The sequence below is a fragment of the Aedes albopictus genome, chromosome 3 (genome assembly GCF_035046485.1).
Source record: "Aedes albopictus strain Foshan chromosome 3, AalbF5, whole genome shotgun sequence".
Classification (NCBI taxonomy): domain Eukaryota; kingdom Metazoa; phylum Arthropoda; class Insecta; order Diptera; family Culicidae; genus Aedes; species Aedes albopictus.
Window position 1 is genome coordinate 79,400,387 of NC_085138.1, and position 22,096 is coordinate 79,422,482.

Consider the following 22,096-nt stretch of genomic DNA (forward strand, 5'->3'; position numbering starts at 1 on the left):
CGTTACCGTCCAATGCTAATAATCCTGCTGTGTTTGGCCGAGCAACCACTAGATGGCGGTACTGAGCAAATGTCAAACAGGAGCAAAAACGATGTGAGCGCCGCGAGTGACCGATCGACTACCTTACAAATAGTCTAATCAATCGCTAAGAATGTGATCGATGGATAGGTAAGGTAGTGAAGTGTAACGTCTGTTTCTCTGTACTGCGGTAAATCACATAGACTATGGAACACAAAACGCTGCAACTGCGTTTTTTTTAAAGAATTTTCAAACACTAATAACAAAAATACATTATTATCCCAAGTAAAATTTTGTTAACTAATTAATCTTTTAGAGGTTTTGAGAATCATTTGAAAACCTTATAGCTTCCTTTTTGGTTTTATGGTAATTTTAAAAATCTCTTCAAGCCTATTTGACTTGTGTTTAAGAAAACCAAGGTTCGAAAAATTCATCACTGACTGTACCACCATCCAGCACACCCTCAAGGCAAATTTAAAGCCCCTACCCTTTGTAAATCCCTTCCCTCTTTCATATGCTCCGGAGGGTTCAACAACAGTTGTTCCAGCCCACTTTTTACTTTTCTCCTTCGTACGCGTAGGACTTATATTATTTATAGCAAGAACACATGAATAATACGGAATACTCAGCCCTGCCGACCGTGCTGTTGTTCTGCTAGTTCGATTCATACCGGCGAAAACAAATTCAAGCAAACAATCATGCCTGATCCCTCCTAACTATATCGCATTTCAAGCGTCAATTGTTGTTTCCAGTATGGCGGGTTGTTTCGATCCGACCCAAGTCCTTGTGCTGGGTGGAATTTTCCCTGCTGTACACGACTGCTTCAAGAGACTTCTTCACGGGAGATTATTAAATTTTAATTTTGCCAACGTCAAGTTCTGATTTGATAAGTGGCAACGGGGCTGTGCTTTTCCACGGTTGAATGATTTATTGGAACATTGATGGAAATTGAAGGGTGGGTACTTGAAACTCACGAGTAATCATTATATCCCAATTTTGTACCATTGCTTATATTTACTAAAATGGATGATGTATTTTTCAACTATTATTTTTAAATGTATAATTAATACACCAACAGCATTTAGAAAATGCATGATTTTCTAAAAACATTCGCTTTGGGGTCTCCAGTTAAACTTGTGGATAAGGGTTTGGATCGCCAATCCGAAGACGGCGGGTTTGATTCCCGTTCCGGTGGGGAACTTTTCTCGACTTCCCTGGGCATAGTGTATCATTGTCCTTTCCTCACTATATACAAATTCATACAATGGCAGGCAAAGAAAGCCCTTCAACTAATAACTGCGGAGCTCAAAGAACACTAAGTTAAAGATAAGGCAGGCCAAGTTCCAGTGGGAATGCAGAGCCACAAAGAAGACGAAGAAGATATCGCTTTGAAGATAAACATATTGAAATCATAAATTTACATTGATCGCACGTATCGGTAGAAGGCTCACGTTTTGATGGTGAAATAAACATAACGAACTTAATTTTTGTTGCTTCATCGCGATCGCGATGAAAAGAGGCGCCAGATGCTGGATCTTTCAATAAGTGGATTTTCCCAAAACAAACATCTCAGCTGCTTATAGATAAATATATGTATAATGTATCATCGTGCCGCACCCACCAGTCTGATGTGTTTTGAAAGAATGTTCTGCCGCCATTCAGTGCGGGAGAATGCGGGTTTCCTCAACAAAAGATGCTTCAACCACTTTTCTGCGCTCTGGCATAAGGATCCAACTGGAATAAATCAGCTGGCAGTATTATTCCTTAGCACTTGCTTATCCCTTATCCAAGCAAGCACCCTTATCACCTTAGAATCCATTATTATTCTGTGCTTCAACGAATCAAATTATTATTTCGTTACCCTGATGAAGGTCCAAACTGATGCCGAAACTTTGAAACTAAGAAAATAAATTCGTAGGTCAATTGATTAGGAGTGACATCTAAACCAAAACCGTGCAAACATTTTAAATGATTCCGTAATCCTTCAACATGTGCAGAGATAGGAAAGGTAAAACAATATCTCTAAAACATACGTCCTTACAGAAATCATCTGCTCGTTGAGGTCGGAGGTGAAAATCGTGACTACAACCGAATGTGCAAATTGGCTGGCATTAGTCGGAATCATGTTGCTAATCAACCAGCTCCGACTTTGACTCATCGCGAGCTGACGCCCCACATAGTGGGACTGACTATTGTAAAATTGGTCAGAAGTGAAGCTTAACTTCACCAAATACCGTGTGTAACAAAGGGACTGTTCATATACCATGTAGACACAAATTTGACAATCTCAGACCCCCCATCCCCCTCGTAGACTTTTGTCAATACAAAAAAAAATAAAATTTGTGTGGAGCGTAGACTTTGGCCGGCCAGAATCCCCTCCTCAAAAACGAGGTTTATGAACGGTCCCAATTGTCACAAAATCAAGATATTCATATGAAGTGTTGTTGACTACTCAAATGTTTAAAACTTAGTCATGCCATCATAAAATTAACATTCTTCCACTGTGCATTACTGGCCTATTCTTTCGTTCCGATATTCAAATGCCACGAAGAGGCAAGACAAACAAAATTATCGGCATTACAATGGCGAACGTGAAACGATGCATATGATACGCTGCTGGACTGGATGTGTGGAAATGCAAACAATCAAATTTGGGCAATACTGTAATTTGCGAACAGGTGGAAAACGCACTACTGCCGCCATGCTGTGGAAGATGCTCAGTTTAAACATGGTGCGATAAGCGTGCAATTTCCTCGAAAGTTGTTCTTTCTTTGCCATGGAGTCCATGTTCGTACCATGTTGTTCGATTGTTATTCTAATGCGTAAAATAGGTCTTGTGGAAATATCCTTACTCACGCAACAGATGAGCTCCGTTGATTACGAGCTGTTATTTCTCAGATTCTGTAATTCAATTTCAACTCTGCCGATGGTTTAAGTGAAATATTTTATGTTGCATTGTAACAACACTTACTTACCTTACCGGTCAGGCTAAGGCCTGAGTGGCCTCTGCTGTACATAGTAGCCGTCTCTATTCTACTCGGTTCTCTCAGCAGCTGGTGGTTCATTCGTCTTATCCAAGTCCCGTCTTCCATCTGCACTCCGCCGTAGATGGTACGCAACGCCTTCCGTTCGAAAACTCCAAGGGCGCGTTGGTCCTCTGCACGTAGGGTTCATGTTTCGTGCCCATAGACGACTACCGGCCTAATCAGCGTTTTGTAGATAGTTAACTTCGTGTTACAGCAAACTGTATTCGATCTTAGAGTTCTGCGGAGTCCAAAGCAAGCACCATCACCTTGCCGTAACCCTCTGCGTGATTCCAAGGGACTCGAGAGTGTCTCAGATGCTCGAACTACGCACATCACTCGATCCATCGTCGCCTTGATCAATCGTATCTGTTTATCCGGGAATCCATTTTCGTGCATAATCTGCCATAGCTGTTCTCGATCGATTGTAGCATACGCCGATTTGAAATCGATGAACAAGTAATGCGTGAGCACGTTGTATTCGCGGCATTTCTGCAACACCTGGCCGATGGCGAACATATGGTCCGCTGTAGCGCGTTCACCCATGAATCCAACCTGAGATTGCCCCACGAACTCCCTTGCAATCGGTGATAAACGGCAGCATTTGGGAGAGTATCTTGTAGGCAGCGCTCAGTAGTGTGATTTATTTATTTATTGGATATTCATCAACAGGCTCAGTAAGGCCCCAATGATGATTAACTACAGCATAAAGTTACAATTCATTTATAACGCTAACAAACTTCAAAGAATAGAATTAAAAAGGAGACTTAACATACAAACAATCAAAAAGCAACATTTTAATTATGGCTCCCAGTAGGACGATTCATAATGAACGAATTCTCGGAATAGTAGTCCGGCTGGCCACGTAGATTCTTCTGTTGCCTTCTCTTTATAACACCAATCAACTCCGACTTTAAAAGAGACGTATCGTAGATTTTCAATATTTCCCCAGCGTGGTAACAGCTTGATAACATCCGGTTCTTGCTTCAGCTGCAGCGATCGACAAACCATTCCTTGAAAAGCATCGGAGGAAACATGCTTGGCTACTCTGGTGAAAAAAATCCAATATTTGCGAGGTGAACCCATTGATGAATTATCCAATCGTGAGCCCAACATTAACGACCTATCGCTATCGCAGGCTGTCGCATTTCTATCAGAAAAAGCATTCCTTAGCGGCGTTGACGAGGACGGCAAGGTATTCGACTGAAGCTGTTGCGCTAAGTGTGTGATTCGGCTTTTATAGTCAACTGGGCTTTTATAGTTGGTCTGGGGAGTGAACCTTCTTCAGGGCTCGATTTAAAATCAACAAGTTAGAATATTGTTTTGCTTATTTTCAAATTTTGGTTTCAAAAGGGTTAAACTCCTTTGGGGCATTGATCTGAATGATTTAAGCTCTGCTTGCAGTCAGAAAGTTTTTTGATGTTGTGGGGGATTGAATTTCTCTAACTGTGCTCGAAAGTAGGCTCGAGCTCTGCAGAAGGTCTACTCCCTGGACCGATACGTCGGCAAAGCTGCCATCTCATACATTTCTCTTAGAATTTACGATTTCAGCCTTAGACACCTGCCTGAAGTAACCATTTACTCTGCCATACAGTTCGCCACTGGTTCAAGAATGATTTCATTGAAAATCCTGAAGAACAATCATTCAAAAATAATCATTCTCCCAAATTTTCTTGAGCTGACATTTAATTTCTACTGAAAACATTCTAGAAGCGGGAAAAATTTCAAATATCTACCGGGAAAAACTCGGGACATTATGGCGCATTTTCCCGTGGCGAATATGCAGATAGTCCCAGTAGAGAAGGCGTATAGGATAGTATGATGCATCCAAAATTTTTGGACGTTATTTCGCAAAAAAAAAAACGCGACCTAACGACCGGGACATTATGACCTCGGACGTTGTGATCCGGACCCGACACGGACTTCAAGTTATAGAGTTCTAGTAATAAAACCCGAATCGGGAGTCCGATCAGAGAGCGTCCATAAATGACGTTGCGTTTTTATGGGAGAATCACCTTGCCCAAAATATACATATGGGAACTGATATTTCGAAGACAATATTTGTTTTCTAACATGTTTCCATCAAATTCTGTGGTTTTCACAGCTTTAGTCATCATATCATATATATAAAATCCCAGAGTTGTCTGTCCCTCTGTCACGCTTTGAAATGTTTCATTGAAATGTTTCATCGAAATGTTTCACTATAGCTATATCAAACTTTTAAAAAATTTGAGCACTTTCTTTAAGTTATTGAACTCTTCAGATATAACATTCTGGAATATTCTGGAACATCGAAATGCTTACAACTTTCGAGAACTATCTGGAAGTTACTGAAAGTTTCAGAAAAACTATTCTGGAATGTTCTGGAGTATCAAACTTCTTAAATTTTCGAGGTATGTACTTGGAAGTATACTTTCAGGCGTTTTTTATTTCTAGAACATTCTCCCATTCGATAGACAACAACCCCACAACAGTCGTCTACGGTCAAAAAGTAGATACATGATAGAATATATTCTGGCGCTTCTGGTAAGTCCAATACTGAGTGAAATGTTTCACATATATATTGATACACTGGCTTCTGAGAAGAAGCTTCCTCAATTGTTATTCTAGAAGCATCAAGAATCTCCTTGATGGATAAAAGTTCTCTCAATTTATGTTAGAAGATCAAAAACAGGTGCATCAAAATAGGGTTGCATGAAATAAACCCAGAGTTGTCTATCTGTTCTCCCGTGACGTTTAGCAAAGTTTTACTGAAATATTCCACGTATAGTAGAATGGTAAGAATAGCATTGTATGAACTAGAGAAAAAAGTATAAGGAGAAGAAAGAGCAAATAAAATAGAAAGGAAAATGAAGTTTTATAAGCTGTTCCAGAACTTTCCACGAGCGCTTGAATTTTTTTTTTAAACAAATGTTCGAGAGGTTTCCGAACATAATGGGATATTCAAAAGTCCTCAAATTGGATAACAAAAAACATCTGGAGCTTACCAAGAAGAAGAAAAACAAGTACCTAGAACATTCTAGAACACTCTTCGGAATATGATTTCTTTTCATAATTGGAAGAAATTTCCAAAATTTCCAAAAACAAGGAAAAGACGATATTCTAGGATATATTTCGAAGGAATGAAGAGACATTTCTCGGAATTGCAAAAACGTGGCTAGCCACGTAGGGTCAGCTAGTTATATTAGAATCTAGTAATAAAAAATAAAGTTATGCTAATTTAAAACGCAACAGGCTAAATAACGCACTATGACGGCTGTTCGGGCTCTAAAGAAGTTGATCATCAATATTAATTTCTATTCCCGATCAGCCTAGATAGCCGTGTAGTGGTGGTAGCAGTTCCCTCAACTGCAAGAATATCACTACGGATTGCCTGATCCGGTGGTAAAAGTCCACCAAACAAGCGACCCCTAATTCATGGTGTCAAGCGTACCGTGCCTAGGAATGAATGGTTAGGGGGTCTAATAAAAACTTAACGTTGAACAATTCGTCATTGAAATCATCGTCATCATCAAATATTTGAAAGCAGTTTTTTCGTTCAAAACAAAAGTCTTTGCTATGGAAATATATTCACTGTACTCCACATGAAGAATAGAATGCAGTGAATATATTTGCATGGCCGATGTATTGATTTCCAGCGAGAAAACTGCTTTTTATTTTCCGAAAAATGATGACGGATGCTTGAGCCTTAACCGTGAACGGAGCCTGTGGAGTACCAGGGCACCCTCCACAGTATTTTGCCCTTACTGTGTTAAACGGAGCAATGACGCAGTGGACCTTATTTGTCTCCGGGATAATCGGCCACTTTTCTTACGTCTCAATTCCGAGACTTAATAAAAGTTGGTAAATGCAATTTTTTATGACAGAAATTAAGTTCGTTCAGGTAAACCTTCATCACGCAAAAGGAGCTTCTGCTGTGTTGAGTCGAAGGTGCAAAAAAGAAGGACTGGAAGTGGCGCTTATTCAAGAGCCATAATCCAATAAACGAAAGATTTTTGGAGTACTGACACAAAATAGTAAACTATTTTATGATGAGCTACAAGATTCTCCCAGAACCGCTGTTTTAGTACGCAAATCGTTAAAATGCTATCCTATTACAGAGTTTATCAGAAAGGACATTGTTGCGGTCATGGTAGAGGTACCAACCACTAGGGGTAAAACTGAGATCGCTGTGGCTTCAGCTTACTTTCCTGGTGATGTTCCTCCTCCTGAGATCGCATCATTTGTTCAATTCTGTAAAGAAAACAACAAATCGTTTGTGGCTGTGACGCCAATGCGCATCACACGGTTTGGGGTAATACGGATATTAACAGTCGAGGTGAGTCACTATTAGAGTATCTGTCTTCCAACAATATAGACATTTGCAATAATGGTGATAAACCTAGTTTCTCAAATGTAATCAGACAAGAGGTCTTGGATCTAACACTGTGCAATGCTACAACCTTTGACAAGATCACAAACTGGCACGTGTCAGATGAGATTTCTCTATCTGATCATAAACACATAATCTTCAATTGGATTGGTGGAGATTATTCTAGAATCTCATTTAAAAATCCCAGGAAGACAAACTGGGATCAATATGTAGAATTGTTAAATACGCACCCATTTACAATGGGAGAAACTATTGATTCAACCCAAAAGTTAGAATCATTTTTCTCAAGGAGTAAACGAAAGTATCATGAATTCCTTTAACAGCAGTTGTTCCTCCATTCAATCGTCTTCTACTAGAGACGTGCCGTGGTGGAACTCTAAACTGGATCGCCTTAGAAAATTTTCTCGTAAAATGTTCAATAGAGCGAAACGAACAAGAGATTGGACTCAGTACAGTTAAGCCCTGACTGAATACAACAACGAAATACGAAAATCTAATAGAAAATCTTGTATGCTGACATGTGAAAACATAAACAGCACCCCTGTAGTTGCAAGACTACAGAAAACGCTTGCAAAAGATCATTCAAATGAATTGGGAAACCAGAAGCGCGACGATGGACCTTTTACCAAAACTCCTCGTGAAACTTTGGATTTAATGATGGAAACCCATTTTCCAGGTTCGGTTCTAAATGTGGATTCCAATGATACAATATCTCTGGAAGGTGAAGGATGTCCTAGTACAAACTCTTCGGAGTCAACTAGTACAATAAACACCGCCTCAGATTTAGCTGATGAAATGTTCACGAAGGCCAGAGTGGAAAATGCAATTAGATCTTTTCAGCTTTTTAAATCTGCAGGAGTTGATGGAATATTTCCAGCACTGATTCAAAATGGAGAAGCGGTGTTGGTTCCATCACTAATTGAGATGTTCAAGGCTAGTTTAAGATTGAATTACGTTCCATCAAAATGGAGAATTGTTAAAGTTATCTTTATACCGAAAAAGGGGAAGTGAGACAAGATGCATCCCAAAGCATACAGGCGAATTAGTCTTTCTTCAGTTTTGTTGAAGACTATGGAAACGGTTTTGAAGGATTTTATCAATTCTTCTTACATACAAGAGCATCCCCTACGTGACTTCCAGTTTGCTTATCAAACTGGTAAGTCAACGGTTACGGCACTTCATTCGCTAGTAACAAAGGTGGAAAAAACGTTTTCAGCAAAAGAAATAGTTCTATGCGTCTTTTTAGACATAGAAGGAGCATTTGATAATGCCTCCTATTCATCTATGAAGCGTGCCATAGAGAATAAAAACTTCGACCAATGTATCATACATTGGATTTATACTGTGCTTGCAAAAAGAGAAATCACATCTGAGCTGGGAAGTCTATAACAGTAAGGGCAACGAAAGGTTGCCCTCAAGGAGGAGTCCTCTCACCACTAATGTGGTCCTTAGTTGTAGACGATCTTCTAAGAAGCTTGAACGAAAAAGGTTTCGAATTTGTGGGCTTTGCAGACGATATAGTCATAGTGAGAGGAAAGTATGACGAAACTGTTTCGGAAAGAATGCAAAGGCCCTAAACTATACACATTCATGGTGGGCCTTAGCATCAACCCGTCAAAAGTCGCGATTGTCCCTTTCACTAGGAGAAGGAATATCAACCTAAAAGCTTTTCGGCTTGGAGGGATACAAATTCATCCCAGTGATCGAGTCAAATACTTAGGTTTGATACTGGATGCTAAACTGAAAAACTTTAGATGCGATTCTCAATCTGCTACCTTTGCACGAGTACGTGCAATTAGAAGCAGAAAAGGAATTGCTGAGACTTGAACGAGTTGAAAAGTTTATGCCAGGTGATCTTGTAGGTCACCTGAGCATTTCACAATACTTCCAAAATAGGCCAGTAATGAAAATGATTAAAGACTGGATGAAACCTGTGGAGAACCATGATGTTCCTTACAAGTTGCACGAAACAACTCGTGCAGATGGGGAAGTCGGAGGTCCCACTGTTCGTCAAGGATCAATCAAATTCTATACAGATGGCTCAAAAGTTGGAATAAAAACGGGAGCAGGAATCTACGGCCCTGGAATACAAATTTCAGTGACGATGGGACATTATCCTACGGTGTTTCAAGCAGAGATTTTTGCTATTTCGAAATGCGCAAATATCTGCCTTGAGTGAAAATACAGATATGCAAATATTTGTATTTTCTCATTTAGTCAAGCTGCACTAAAAGCATTGTGCGCTTACAAATGTACTTCAAAGCTTGTCTGGGAATGCATTCTTTCACTGCGCAGGCTGTGCCAAGGGAACTCACTAAACTTATACTGGGTTCCAGGTCTTTGTGGCATTGAAGGGAATGAAATGGCAGACGAGCTTGCTAAAAGTGGTTTCAATTTACAGTTTGCTGGCCCAGAACCATTATGTGGTATGTATATCAAACTGTACAATTAAAATGGACCTGAAACGCTGGGCTGAGCAGAGGGTGATATCCAATCCAGTCCATCCAGTCAAAAATTGCAATCAGTCAAAACGATTTATAACACCAAATGCTTATAAAACCAAAAAGCTCTTAGAGCTCAGCAAGAGAGCTTATGTACATACACTGGCCTAGTAACTGGACACTGCTCGAGCAGGTAGAACTCATCATAAACTCAATATTGGTCATATTCAGAGTGATATCTGTCGTTTCTGTAATACGGAACTTGAAACCTCGGAACATCTGCTTTGCAGTTGTGGTGCTTTATACACGCGCAGGCAAAGATTTCTAAATAGTGGTTGCTTGTAACCCAGTGAGATCTGGTCTGCAGAACCTGGGAAGGTCTTTGAGTTTATCAATCCCATTGCACCTGACTGGGGGACGACGCGTCGTGGCAGTAGATGATTACCGTGATTTCGGGTGAAATTGATCAGTAGGGTGAAATTGATCGACGTGAGGACAATTTTTATTTGTGAAAAATAAAGCTTTGAACTCAAAACAATTTGTAGAAAATGACCATCATCTGGCTCAAGGGTTATTGAATGTTGAGTTTACATGTTTTACAGATAATTAGTCACATATTTCTGTATAAAATTTAATATTTTCCGAAACTGCCTGTTTGGCGATTTTCTAAGACACTTTCTAACTTTTGTTACTGTAGCTGTATCGCACATATAATGAATATTCGAATAAATGTTTATAGCTGCCAAGTGTTCGCTGAACACGATTTCGCCATCAAAAGTTTTATAAATATTGATATTTATGCATAAAATTGTACTTTTTCTAAAGTGATGACCTGTCTACTATGGAAATTGCATACTTTTAGGCGTTTTCGTTAGATTTATTAAACTTTAAACTTAAATAATTAAGAATTTACTAAACTTGTATAAGTTTTAGAAAGCTTTTCGCATTCTGGGATGGATAATTTAGATGGAATATTTATTTCCAGCACTTACAAAGACATTTCATTGACTGATCAATTTCACCCCGAAACTAAAATTTCTGATTTTTTATTTTAAATGATATTTATTGCAATAAAATGATTTGCAGTAAAAGTTTCAACCTGGTTGACTGATGAAATCCGTGGTCGTACTTGTTTTAAAGCATTTAGTGTGACCATATCAATAACTATTCAAAAATTAGAAGCCAAAAACTGTGAAAAGTGATCAATTTCACCCGAAATCACGGTACTTGACACATGGTAATTAGTTGGCTAGATGCGAATATCAAAACGGGATATCCCAAGTAACATTTTAAGTTTTATTCGGCTCTACAAGAGATCTTCATGACCAATTTTATAAAACTTGCAATCATACATCAAAACCTCTTGATAACCTCTTTAAGAGCATCTTCCGGATAAGTGGACCACTCTCGGAGAGGTTTTGCAAACCGCATTAAGAGTAGCAATAAACTCGTATTAAAACCTAGTTGAAAAATGTTCCATTTTCGTTTGTTGTTGTTTTTTTTTTGACAAAAACTATGACAGCTCAAGATGCAGAAAAGCTTCTGCGATGGCACGTAAAGTTCAGGAGGATACATCATTCGTAAACAGAAAGCGATTATTTCAAAGTAATATTTTAGTAGTTATTGTGCTGGTAGGCTTATGCGCATTCGAATTTACTGTGAATATTGGGGTTGCAGAATCATAAAATTAATGCGCTTCGAAAATAGTGAATATTATCATCTTGGAATGAAATAAATCAATTTTTGAATTTTGTAAAACTATCTCGAATCACAAGAAAACTCAGCAGTGAGAGTTTAGTTATGTGAGCATGTTATGAAAATGGTGGCAAACTATCAATTCATTGCTAATTTGAGCAAAATTAACTATTTTCCATTCACGTAAGCTATTTCTTCAATATGGCGACGACCATAACCAGCGAAAATAAAACGAAAGCAAGTTTACTTTTATGATGACCGCAATAAACCTATCAGTGCCGTAGTTTCTGCTTTGCCACCAACAGATGTCGTTACTAATCAAACGGATCGCCATCTGTTGAGAGTTTTAACAGTTTTATTGTGGTAATAATGATTGCCAGAAGGTTTACATATCGGAAAGTTTTGTTTACTCTTAAAATCTGTCTTTATGGATATCTTCAAGTATACTATAAAACATTTTATCAATGGTTTTCATAAAAGCAGTCATAAAACTGTGAGTTTTAATTATTGCTGTAATAAAACCTTAATAAAAATCAAACAAAACCTGTCAGAAATGGAATTGTTACTTGGGATGCCACAAAAGTTCAGCATATTGGACGCAGTGGCCTAATTTCCCCAACAGGGGAGGAAAAAAAAACGACCAAAACTTACGCTTCTACCCTACTGTAATTTTTTACCTTCATATTTTCGAACTGGCATGATTCTACCTAATCTAATCAAATTCCGAAATGCCGCAAACTAGTGTTATTTCAACTTGTGTACAAATAATCTTGAACTTCTGGACTTAAATAATAGTAGCCCCATTCAGAATTTGAACCTATAGGCAGTAACTTAAATATTAAGCTATTATGCCCATCTAAGGTCAAAATTGAGCAATTTTCCTAGATTTTATTTTCTGTGCTCGACAGAGCAGTATGTTTGACTCTCTGTATTTTTTAACGAAAAGAATACCATTTCTAATCAGCATGCATCCCCGGCCCTATTCAACCGTCAATCCTAACCATTCAGCATATTCCACGCTTGAATTAATTTCTTCTGTACCCTTCGTACATCATTCATTGTTCTCCAGATTTTGCTTGCTTCAATTGCAAGGGATCAAAAATCCATCAACATAATTATTGCTGCTGCCATGAGCAAAACCGTGCATGAAATGTGTGTACCCTGTTACATTCTGTGCACATTTCTACAGGTTTCCATTGAGTTCATGTGCATCATTTAAAAAATGCTTTTGCGAGGAAACCTAAAAGGACCCTCGAGCGATATCAATGTACATAGGGATGTGAAGAGGATATACAAGGAATCGTTCGAACGGTAGCAGTCGTCGCCACCGCAATCCCCCTCCTCCAGGGCTACCATTTTCAAATGTCGAGAGGATCCCTTTTCCATTTGCTTTTTCTCAATATTCGCGTCGTCCTTGCAGGATGCTTCGAGGACTTGGAAATGTACTGTGTGGGGTTTTGTACTTTACTTCGGTAGTTATATACATACGACTAGCGTAATATTATGCAATTGGTCCGACGGCTGACGAGGAAAATGGCTGACGACACGATTGGATCCCTTTTCATTGGTGACAACTGTGGTTGGTGACATTTTTTGCTGTGCATTTGGACTTATGTGTTGCCTAGCCTTATGAGGATGGTAGGGGATATAAGAGAACTAGCAAAGAATAAGGATATAAATATGATCAAACTATTTTATAAGACGCGACTTATGTATGTTTTGTATACCTACTTATAGAGTTCAATTGCATTTGACATTTGAGTGAAGATTTTCAGACCTACAGGGGGTGGCCAAAATGTTTGGGATAGGCAACTATTTTTTCTCTCACAAAAAAGTTCATCATGCTGTAACTTTTCATAGAGTTTCACTGGTTTCCGTGATATGACAGTTCAAAAATTAGTTGTCTAAAAAATAGTGTTTTACCGTAACAGTTCTAACTTCGCGAAAAAATAACCAATCGCGGTCAAAATTTTAGCATCGATTCACATAGAATAGGTTGACAAACAGTCAAAATTTGAGAATTTTTGATGCACTCTATGAAATGTTACAGTTTGTTGAACTTTTTTGTGAGAGATAAAAAAGTTGCCAATCCCAAACATTTTGGCAACCCCCTGTACTTACGTAGAAAATAGTTATTTTTGTTATAACATGTTTTTTCTGTAAGGGCTACTGATATAATTTAAAATGTTTCTTTGGTATTTCTTACAAAATCGCTGGAAGATGTTTTGGATCAACTAACTTCTATTCTTGTTTGCCAGTAATGAACCAGTTACTGAAAGAATTCATAAAAAAAAACTTAAATTTTCTAAAACTACTACTGCTGGGAAAATCTCTAGAAATTTTTGAAACTTAAACTGTAGTATAAATGTCCTTATCTGAATATTTATTTGTCATCATTATTACTTTTGGATATCTTACCATGAATAAACATGCAGAATAATTACATCTATTCTATTTGGTTATTACATAAATTACAAACTGTGTAAACTTCCTCTTTGACAATTGATATTATTATCTCACTAACGATGTTTGTTCTTTTTTTTTTCATTGCAGATAAACAACTTACTTACCGCAAATCATTAGTTGCGCTTTCCCGGAACACACACGACGTCGGCCAGGGGATTCAAAAGGAGCACCAGGTTTCCTCCAAAGAAACCGCAAACGTGAACCGTCCAATCGATCATACCAGACGGACCGAAGTCGAAGTGTGTTCCCAATCCCGCAGACTTTCGGCGCGTGATAATCAAATTGTCTGTCGAAGCAGAAAAAAAAACACAAACATTAAAAAATAAGCCTATAATTGCCTGCTATTGAATCCACACGTCTTCCGAACAAACACACGCACGCACGTTAGCTACAATTTGCGTTTGTTATATGAGGTGACCAGCGAAACCGCAAGTTTTTCCTCGATGAGTCAGTATTCTTCACACAAATTTGATGACGTTACCTGCAGCGGACCCAGACCACCAGTGCCAGGAGAGGAAAGCCGGCGGAAGGTGAGCGCTAGCAAATATTCATCTTTCTTATGTCCTGTACACTCCAGGGATTCTCTTGAGTACCTTGTTGGCTACAAAGAAACTTCACTCCAGCGTCGAGCACTATCTTCGTCAATCTTGGGCGATGTTCCTCCAGTTTCCCATCGAACGTTGAGCTAAGTTTCGTGTTGCCAAGTAGAGCGCTCAAGTAAAATTCCCTCTTTTTCCGCAAGTAATTTTGACAACTGATCCAGTATGGGGAGAAACGTTACTTTTCCTTACGGAATAATAGCACGGACAATTGTTCCGCAAGGAAAAGTGACAGCTCCATTTGATTTGCACGGGAGGCGTTACGAGTGTTACACTTTTTTCCTTACTTGCCATCTGCGAACTGCACAAGTAATTTTGAAGCGGAATCATTACTTGACCATTACTTGTCCTATCTTTTTGCACAGTACGTACGAAGTGGAAACTAGCCATTATAGTTAACAACACCAGGTCTTCTTCAACCCAACTGCAGCCAGCGCGTACGCAGCCACCCAAGAAGTCATCAACATCTACCTGGATCTCTGTTGAATATTTTTCCGCTATTCTTACTTTCGACACACGTGTCCAGACCAAAAGTCTGCCTTACTTTTTAGTTTTACAATAATCGCTTAATCGTAACCTGGTAATACTCGTGATTCATGCGTCTGTGCCACAAACCATATTCTTGATTTCCACCGAGAATTGTCCGCATCACTTTCACTCAAAAACTCCGAAAAATATACGGTCGGATAACTTAAGTCTTCAGCTACTAGGCTTATCCCTGTCTCTACCCACCATTATATACTTCGGCTTGGTCTAGTTTATCGCTTAGAGCTAATTCTACACTTGGAAAAATCTATAGTGAAATCCCTAGAATGGATCTCTCTCTCATCTTGGCGTAACGTCCTCATTAGGACAAAGCCTGCTTCTCAGCTTAGTGTTCTATGAGCACTTCCACAGTTATTAACTGAGAGCTTCCTCTGCCAATGACCATTTTCCATGCGTATATCGTGTGGCAGGCACGAAGATACTCTATGCCCAAGGAAGTCAAGGAAATTTCCTTTACGAAAAGATCCTGGACCGACCGGGAATCGAACCCGTCACCCTCAGCATGGTCATGTTGAATACCCGTGCGTTTACCGCCTCGGCTATATGGGCCCTAGAATGGATATCGGGAGGAATTAATAGAAAAAAATGGCTGGAAGACAACTTTTAGATATCCCTGTGGAATTCCCGGGAAAAAAAACTTGGAAAAACTACCGAGAGGAAACACTGAAAAAATCACGGCAAGAATCCTCGGAGAAGAATTTCGGGGGGTGATTTCGAGAGAAGTTCCGTAAAGAATCCCTTGAGAAATCCGGGAGAATCATGGAAGAAATCCAGAAATAAGTGGAAGTAGAAGTGCTCATTGAATACTAAGCCGTGGAGCTGGCTTTATACCAGTGAAAACGAGACGCCAAGAAGAAGAAAAAAAGGATGCCAACCGGGATTTCCTCAGAGATTTTTGCACACATCATAGGTTCCCAAACTTTCAGGTGCGCGACCTCCTTTTACAGCCTTCATACTTTTCGCGAGCCATCAGATACAATTCGGCACCAACATTTCAAATAGGTGCAACTGGTTTTTGAAACAACATCTTCTTTCAAAGCTGTAGATTATATTTCAACCCCTATCGAAAAGAGGAGCAGTTTTCCTGCCTAGTGCACTTGTAAAATACATGGAAAGGATATCGTACTATCCAGTTTAAATGAAGATGTTTCCAAAACCAGGTTTACCTTGCACTGCTGTTCCATTGCTTATTTAGGGCAGTTTAGCCATCGAACTGCTATGATACGGCAGTAAGCAGGTAGAATGCTGTTCTTAAACAGAAGCACGGCTTATTAACCTTCCAGAACGCGCACCTGTTTGATATCGCTCGCACTGCATACGGCGGGCTTGGTTTGGCTTGGCGTCCTGAAGGGTTAAAATGCTTGTCGGTTACCTTGAGATAATAATATGGCACATAGAAATACTCGAGCCGACGTTGGTGGCGTTAATACGGAAATTAGCGAAGCTCTTGTATTGGAACACTGCAAATACAGTATGACCCATAAAAAAATGCGACAGTTTTCAAACTCATCGTTCCCCTACTTCGAATTGATAAACCTTGCATGTATCTATTGGATAGTATAGTAGAGCCACTAATCTGATAGTGACAAAGGAACATAGACTGATTTCATGCACATACCTTTGGAAATATAACGTTGAACATATGGATGTCGAAATCGTCCACGCGCCAGAGGCCGTTTTTTAAGGATATAATTTTCTTTCAATTGCTTTCAATCACATTCAATCAAATTTTATTTTCAAAACAGTACTTTTATGGCTGGATAAGGTCTTCAGGAGTTCGTTGGTTCGTCGGGCAAGAACGAAAAAAATATTAACTTATAAATTAAGAGACATTTTCTGAAAATTGAATTATTTGACAAATGATAATTTTTAGAAAATATTATGTTATAAGCATGAAATTGTTTTTAAGTACTTAGTATTTGTACCTATCGCAAAGGTAGGTTTATATGCCTTCATTGACAAAATTTTTTTTAATGCTCAAACAGTGTTAAGTTTTTTATTACTTTATCTTAAATACGGATTTTAATATGTAGCACCTTTTTTAGTTTTTGTTTCCTAAACATTTGAAATTATTTTTAAAATATTTTTCAAACATGGGCGTATTTAAGAGTACATATTTCTTCATGGTTTCCATGTGTTTAAAAGTTTTTATCTTAGTTCATTTTGTTCTGAAAATTAGAGGAAAACTGGATTTTATTTAGAAATTGTTAACAAATCTAAGGTATCCCATATACATAACCAATGAATATTTTGACAAAAATTTTAGAGATTCTGTAAGACAATGACCTCCTTATTGTATCCTAATGCAAAAAAGTTTAATTCATTAAGATTATTTCATTAAAAATCATCAAATACCGCAAAAAAATGGAATGTCGCATTTTTTATGGGTCATACTGTACGTAATAAACTAGGATATCATATACAGGGGGTGGCCAAAATGTTTGGGATAGGCAACTTTTTTTTGCTCTCACAAAAAAGTTCCACATGCTATAACTTTTCATAGAGTGCATCAAAAAATCTCAAATTTTGACTGTTTGTCAACCTATTATATGTATATAATTGGTACAAATTTGGGCTCAATTGATTAATGTTTCGCAAAGTTAGAACCGTTCGGGTAAAACACTTTTTTTAGACAACTCTAGATTGAGTTTAAATAAGGGCGAAAGTAACATGAGAGAGTTCTCTTCATCGACTCTCTCTTCTCCAAATTAAAGTGACAAGAGGCAAGTATGGTTGCACTTTTTGGTCAAAAATCGCTAGGTTGCGATGCAATCTAGCGTCTAAGTGTAAAAAAGTTCGATTGAATTTGCATCTTGTCACTTTAATTTGCAGAAGAGAGAGTCGATGAAGAGAACTCTCTCATGTTAGTTTCGCCCTTATTTAAACTCAATCTAGAACTCATTTTTGAGCTGCCATATCTCGGAAATTAGTGAACCGAATTGAATAAAATTTTGAATGTACACAAACGCTATGTAAATGCTTCACAAACTTTTAAAACATAGGTACTTTTTGAACGTTGAAAAAAGTTACCATGGATGTCCAGTCGGGGAAAACTTTTCGTCAATCGAAAAATTCTCCACTGGACGACTGGGTGCTATGTGTTGTCCGTTGTCGAGGCCGCAAGGTCGAAGACCGTGTAATTGTCTTTTTATTATTAAAGACCGTAAAATGATCCGTCTACTGTGAAAAGAGCTTTACCATATGCTAAGAAAAGCGGTTTACAAAGATTTAATACTTGTTGTTTTTCCTTTGCATACAATTGAATAATAACACTAATAAAATCTATCTGTTTTCGCATACTAAGTCTAGGGTAAAGCTTTTTTATTATAGGCGTTATTTGTTGATAGTGCAATACGAAGAGTTTCTCTCAAATCTTTTGATTCTTGACAAATTCGCGTGACAGGACAGTTAAGGTGAAGATATGACAAAGCCACAGCTCAAATTATCAAAAGCACTAATCTGAAGAACCGAACGTCCATTTGTGCTAAAAAGTTGATCGATTGGACACTACCAGCGGGTAATCAATCGATCAACTTTTCAGCGCAAAACGACATTCGGTTCTCTAGATTTGTGCTCTTGAAAATTTGAGCTGTGGCTTCGTCATATCTTCACCTTAAGTGAACATAAATTACGCGCGATTCCTGTGTAGAGGGGGATCCTATGATCATCTTTCTGTAAGCTTTTCAACCCGATAGGGTAACCTGGGGTAGTGCAATACGCATCCCTGGGAAAAACGTATTCACGCTATTTCCACTGCTATTCCATTATACCAATGAAGTTTTCTTTAGATGCAGGCAAACTAGACGTTAAATTGAGCCCGCCAAGCCCAATAATGACTAAAATATTCGAATGAAAAGCGTGGAATACGATGGTTTTCCACATTTGGACTATAGGGCACTGCACTGTTTTGATTTTGTATGGGATTTTGACGTTTCTTGGCCTTGTTGTTTACCAAATTTCTGCAAGAGTGAAAGAGAAGGAAAGAATTTCATGCAGCGCCCTATATTGAAGACACTGAATTTAAGCGAATGTGTGCTGCTTATATGGAAACAACCCATAAACTGCCATCCGCCGCCTACACCCTCCATTACTGCCGTAAATAGTCGGATGAAGCATCCTTGTATTTCATTAGAATTCAAAGCGGAAAATGCCCAGAGGCCGTATTGCCCCACCTCAAGGTGCGTTGTGCCCCAATAGTTTTTCAGCACTTAAAACGTAAAACTTTGTTTAATTATTTATTTGATTCAGTGAATTACGTGAACCAAAAGTTAGTGTTCCTTGGTCAAATTAGTAAACTATCTATCATACTGCAAAACACCCATAAAAACATCTTTATATGAGCTATGTATTTGATCACGTTTGCTTAGGTGGTCCAGTGAACCGTATAGTACATTTTTTTCATTATCGTCGCAACGCCTTTACCGTCATGACTAATGTTGCATACTACCGTCACACACTACATTCATGCTGCCGTCGACGCATCTATGTCGTCTACCCTGAATGTAGCATTTGGCACCATGATTGTAACACAAATCAAGATGATGGGAGTACGAAATGACAGTTTTGAAATGTAGAGTTGGAGTTCCAGTGGTTCCGAAAACTGCGAAAGAAAAATGCGGATAACTCGTGCTAGAGGGTGTCAAGGGCGTTACTTGGGGTCTGAGGGGGCTTAAGGGGGATTTCAGAGGCATTCCAAGCTTCAGACCATTTTCAGCGGGTTTCAGTAACGTTATGGAGGCGTTACATGGCGTTTTCTGGGGTTTCGGAGGGTCTGAGGTGCGTTACATGGGGTTTCTGGGGATTTTAGGGGGATTTTGGAGATATTCCAAGGAGCTTCAGAGCATTTTCAGCGGATTTGATTTCAAAGTCGTTACAAAGGCGTTTTTGACGATGGCGGAAACCCTCAGTAGTGTCCCTGTATTGTCCCAGAAACCCCAAGCGCCATATTCAATTCCAAAATGGCCTAGGATATCGGGTTTCAACATCAACTCAATTAGCCAGGTCTGAAAATATCCGTATGGCATGAGACTTTTTGATTTGTTAGACGTGGGCCGTAACTATTCAGTTGGGAGCCACTGACTTTTGTTCCCCTGCTCCATTGGTGGTTATGACCCTCGGAACGCACAATCCGAAAATCTTTGTCTCCGCTTCTTCACACTTCCGGTTCCTAAGTTATACGCATGTCCCGTTCGCAATTTTCGGAACCACTGGTATTTCATTAGTTCACTCAATTTGAAAATCCACTACATTTTTTGCCGTGATTAAAAAAATGTCACAGTCACCCATGAATATTTCATCTGGTCATACGTGAATGTTTTTGTTGCATGATAGTCAAGACCATACATCCACGATTATCATGCAAACTACAGTTTTTGATAGTACATTTTGGATCGCTGGGTGGTGCATATTACCACAACTTCCCCAACACTACCTGACCGGATCCTTTCTTCTATTCCAGATGACCGACACCCTGCATCGGGACAAATCGCGCGATTCTCCGCCGGCCTACTACCGGTGGGCGGACAAGCTCACCAACCTGCTCGAGGATGCCGACGGAGCCGAACTGTTCAAGCGGTTCGTCGAACTCGAGGGCGAAGAGCACTCGAGCCGGCTCAAGTTCTACTTCGCTTGCGAGGGCCTGAAGCAGCTCAGCGACCCGGAAAAGGTAACACAAACGATCGGTGCAATATATCGGCGGTTCCTGAAGCGGGTACCTCGGGAATCGAAACTGTACTGCAACGAACAGATTCGGAACCTCATCAAGGCCGGACTGAAGAACGAGAAGGTCCTCACGCCGGACATTTTCGACCAGATGCAGGCGGACGTGGCCGCTATCATTAGCACCACGACGTACCCGAACTTTCTCCAGTCGGATCTGTACATACAGTATGTGCAGAATATGCAATTTGGCGGCAGCGGTGGCAGTGGAAGCGGCGGTGCCAGCTGTATTAGTCTTCCCGCCGGCATTCCAGCAGCCGGACCCAGCTCCGTGACGGTTGCACCCGGTGCTCTGTCGTCGCTGACGAGCAGCAGCTCCACGTCGGAGCTGATATCGCACAGTTCCTCCGCCTTGCCAACCCTGCACGAAGATTCCGAACTACTAGTCAATGCCGATTCGATCGAGCAGCTGTACGGTGCTACGGGGCCCGTTGTAGCAGCCAGTAACATTTCCTTCACGTCCGGAGTGAGCGGGAGTGGTAGTAGCAGTGGCAGCAACCTGGTGCCCGGTGGCAAACCGGCCATGACCCTGACCAAGGATGCGCTGATAGCGACGCAGAAGCGGAGGCTCGAGATGAGGCCGCCAGGGTAAGTGTGGTTGATGGGAGGGCGATTTTCTAGTACGGAATTGATATGCTTTAGATTTTAGCGATTTAGCGTTAGAAAATGCACATAGTTTATCAGAGTTTTAAGCCGTTTGAAGAGTTATTATTATTGAATTGCTTTGACTTGTTTTTGAAGTTCGATTTATTTGATACCTAATGCAATATTGTTTTGCAAAATAAATAAATGCCTTAGGAATTTGTGAAATTTGAAAATAAAAAAAAACGTTGAAAAAAATTCTGACGAAATCCCGGAAATCTGTTTTTAATGTTTGTAAAAAGTATTTCAACAACACTTTCAAAGTTAATCTGTATATATTTATTAACGGATCCGTGTGGCTGAATGTTGCTTGGGCTATACTGCCGTGAATCGCAAGTCAGTCCCATCTGTAAAAAGTAGGCATTGAGAAAATGGACTCTGAAGTTTTCAAATTCGATTTCTATGTGAAGCTTCAAAAAATCGCCATGAGTTGAAAATTTCTGCGATCATCATGAAATTTTCACATATTGCTTCAAACATGACAACGCAACAATGAAAAATATAAAACTGGCTAAAACAGTTCTAGGTTTTGTATTGGAGGGTACACTAGTTCGTAATGGGACTGACTTGCGATTA

At 39.5% G+C, this 22,096-nt stretch overlaps 1 protein-coding gene across 6 annotated transcripts in view; it reads left to right on the forward strand.

Moving 5' to 3' along the window:
• LOC109413707 (axin) overlaps positions 1–22,096 on the forward strand; it is a 92,163-nt gene that overhangs the window by 53,849 nt on the left and 16,218 nt on the right. For all 6 annotated transcript variants that reach the window (XM_029880287.2, XM_029880282.2, XM_062856818.1 and 3 more), the window contains 2 exons: positions 14,103–14,545; positions 20,619–21,466. In XM_029880287.2, the coding sequence (XP_029736147.2) occupies positions 14,459–14,545; positions 20,619–21,466 (935 nt within the window). In that variant the 5' untranslated portion in view covers positions 14,103–14,458. The remainder of the gene's footprint in view (positions 1–14,102; positions 14,546–20,618; positions 21,467–22,096) is intronic.